This window comes from Penaeus monodon, chromosome 7, assembly GCF_015228065.2.
Source record: "Penaeus monodon isolate SGIC_2016 chromosome 7, NSTDA_Pmon_1, whole genome shotgun sequence".
NCBI lineage: Eukaryota > Metazoa > Arthropoda > Malacostraca > Decapoda > Penaeidae > Penaeus > Penaeus monodon.
The window spans coordinates 20296382-20298881 of NC_051392.1; the positions used below are offsets into that span (position 1 = coordinate 20296382).

Sequence of the window (2500 nt, forward strand, 5' to 3'; positions counted from 1 at the left end):
TTCCAGCACCGCCTGGGACACTTGTGCACGTGGTTTTCACCAGACAAAGGAACACGCGGCCGGGTTGGGCTACATTGTGCTGAACAAGGAGGAAGAGTTGCATGGGGAATGCCAAAGCGGGACCTGGTGCCGACTGCAACAGTGACCCCAACTGCTGACTATCGACTTTAGAATAAGACTCAAAGGGATGGAGCGTCCAACACCACCTCTAAAGCTCGACTACAGGACTCTTGATAACGATTGCAGAATTGCAGTGTCAAACAAGTTTGAAGTGCTCAATCGATGTGAAGATGATAAGGCACCGGGTGAGTTGTGGGAAGGTGGAAAGGAACTCCTGCTGAGCACTGCTTAGGAAACTGTCGCCAAAAAGAAAGGGACAAATTCCCCCTGGATATCTGAAAAAACACTAAGTGAAATTGAAACAAGAAGATGCCTAAAATAAAAAGGTATCAATAATCCAGTGAAAAAGTAATTTACAAAAAACAAAATACAAAAATTCAAAGATTATTGCAACAAGATAAGGAAAAATATTTAAATGAACATTGCCAGAGAATTGAAAGCTGTTCTATCAATAAGACAACTAAAGAACTCTACCAAGGAGTACGAAACATCACACGAAAATTTAAACCTACTATGGACACTATCCAAAACTGAAGATGGACTTGTTTTATGTGATGGAAAAGAAGTCAAAGATAGATGGAATGAATATTGTTCCAACTTATACAAAAAGAATAAAGATCTAACAACAACATTAATTAGACTCAATGACAACGAAGATGAACCACCGCCCCTGCTAGACGAAGTTATAAAAGCCATAAAAGAAGTAAAGAATAACAAGAGCCCCGGAATAGATGAAATAACAGCAGAACTAATTAAGAATGCTGGCAAAAGTGTGGGAATACTTCTTCTACAAACTCTGTACAAAAATATGGAATGAAAGAAAATGGCCAGAAGACTGGGTAAAATCAGTCTTTACTCCCATACTAAAAAAGGTGACGCACTCCAATGCAACAATATAGGACAATTGCATTAATAAGTCACAGCAGCAAAATTTTGTTGAAAAATTTTTGCTGGAAAGAATGAAGTTGAAGTTAAAGAGAGGAAATTGCAGACGAACAAGCAGGTTTTCGCCCTGGAAAAGGTATCAGAAACCAGATTCTAAATTAAAATTGATCATAGAGAAAAACAGAGAACATCAAAAAGACTATTACCTGTGTTTCATCGATATGTGAAAGCTTTTGATACTGTTGATCACGATATCCTCTGGAATAACATGTACGATATGAAGTTTCAAAAACACATCATCAACTAATAAAAGCCTTGTATGACCAACAACAAGCAGCTGTAAGAACCACTTATGGGTTAACAGAATGGTTCGAAGTCAAACAAGGAGTATGACAGGGTTGCATTCTGTCTCCGCACCTCTTTAATATATATTCTGAAACAATTATGAGGTGCTCTAGAGAATTTGAAAGGAACTGTGGATGTTTGGGGGATACAAAATATCAAATCTGAGGTACACCGATGATATAGTTTTGATTGCCAGCAGTATCACTGAACTACAACAACTACTAGATAAAGTTAGAGAAGCAAACAAAAAGGCTGGCTTGTTTCTTAATGCCAAGAAAACTAAGATCATGAAGATTCAAGATAACCGGCAATGAACAATGATGAACATGTACAATCAATGGAATGATTGTGGAAAATGTGAAAGAGTTCACTTATCTTGGAGCTGTTTAACTATACATATGATGATTCACCGGAGATAAAAAGAAGAATTACCATTGCCAAAAACGCCACAATTGCTCTCAATAACATCTGGAAAGGACCGAAGCATTACCTTACGGACAAAGCTGAGGTTATTTAAATCATTAGTTTTCCAATGAATCATATGTTCTGAGTGTTGGGTGGTGAAGTAGATAGACAAGAAAAAGATCAATAGTTTGAAATGTGGTGTTACAGACGAATACTGGTATTAGCTGGACAGAGAAGAAGACGAATGATGAAGTGCTGAGAAAAATAATTGTAAGACGACTGTTGGACATCTTGAACAAGAGGAAATAAAGTTTATTGGTCATGTAATGAGAAGTAAAAGTATTGAGAAAAACTTGCTGACAGGATGGTGATAGGAAACAGAGGGAAAAGGCAAACCGAAGACAAGACTGAGCGACAATATCAAAGATATTTGCAGGCTGTCGATGGTACAAGTGGAAAGAAAAGCGTAAGATCGAGTTTAGTGGCGAAGGAGGGGAGAGGTCCACGGTGCTCAAACATGAGATACCGTTATTGATGATGATATTAATATATATATAATATATATATATATATATAATATATAATATATATATATAAATATATAGTATATAATATATTATATATATATATATATATAATATATATATATATAATATAATATATATATATATATATAATATATATATATATATATATATAATATAATATACATATATATATATATACATATACATGTGTGTGTGTG

At 35.3% G+C, this 2500-nt stretch overlaps 1 protein-coding gene across 1 annotated transcript in view; it reads left to right on the forward strand.

The window, feature by feature from the left end:
• The first annotated feature begins 187 nt into the window (after positions 1-187).
• LOC119575552 (GATOR complex protein WDR24-like) overlaps positions 188-2500 on the forward strand; it is a 17241-nt gene continuing 14928 nt past the window's right edge. Inside the window, 1 exon segment of the mRNA XM_037923204.1 lies at positions 188-298. Coding sequence (XP_037779132.1) covers positions 188-298 — 111 coding nt within the window.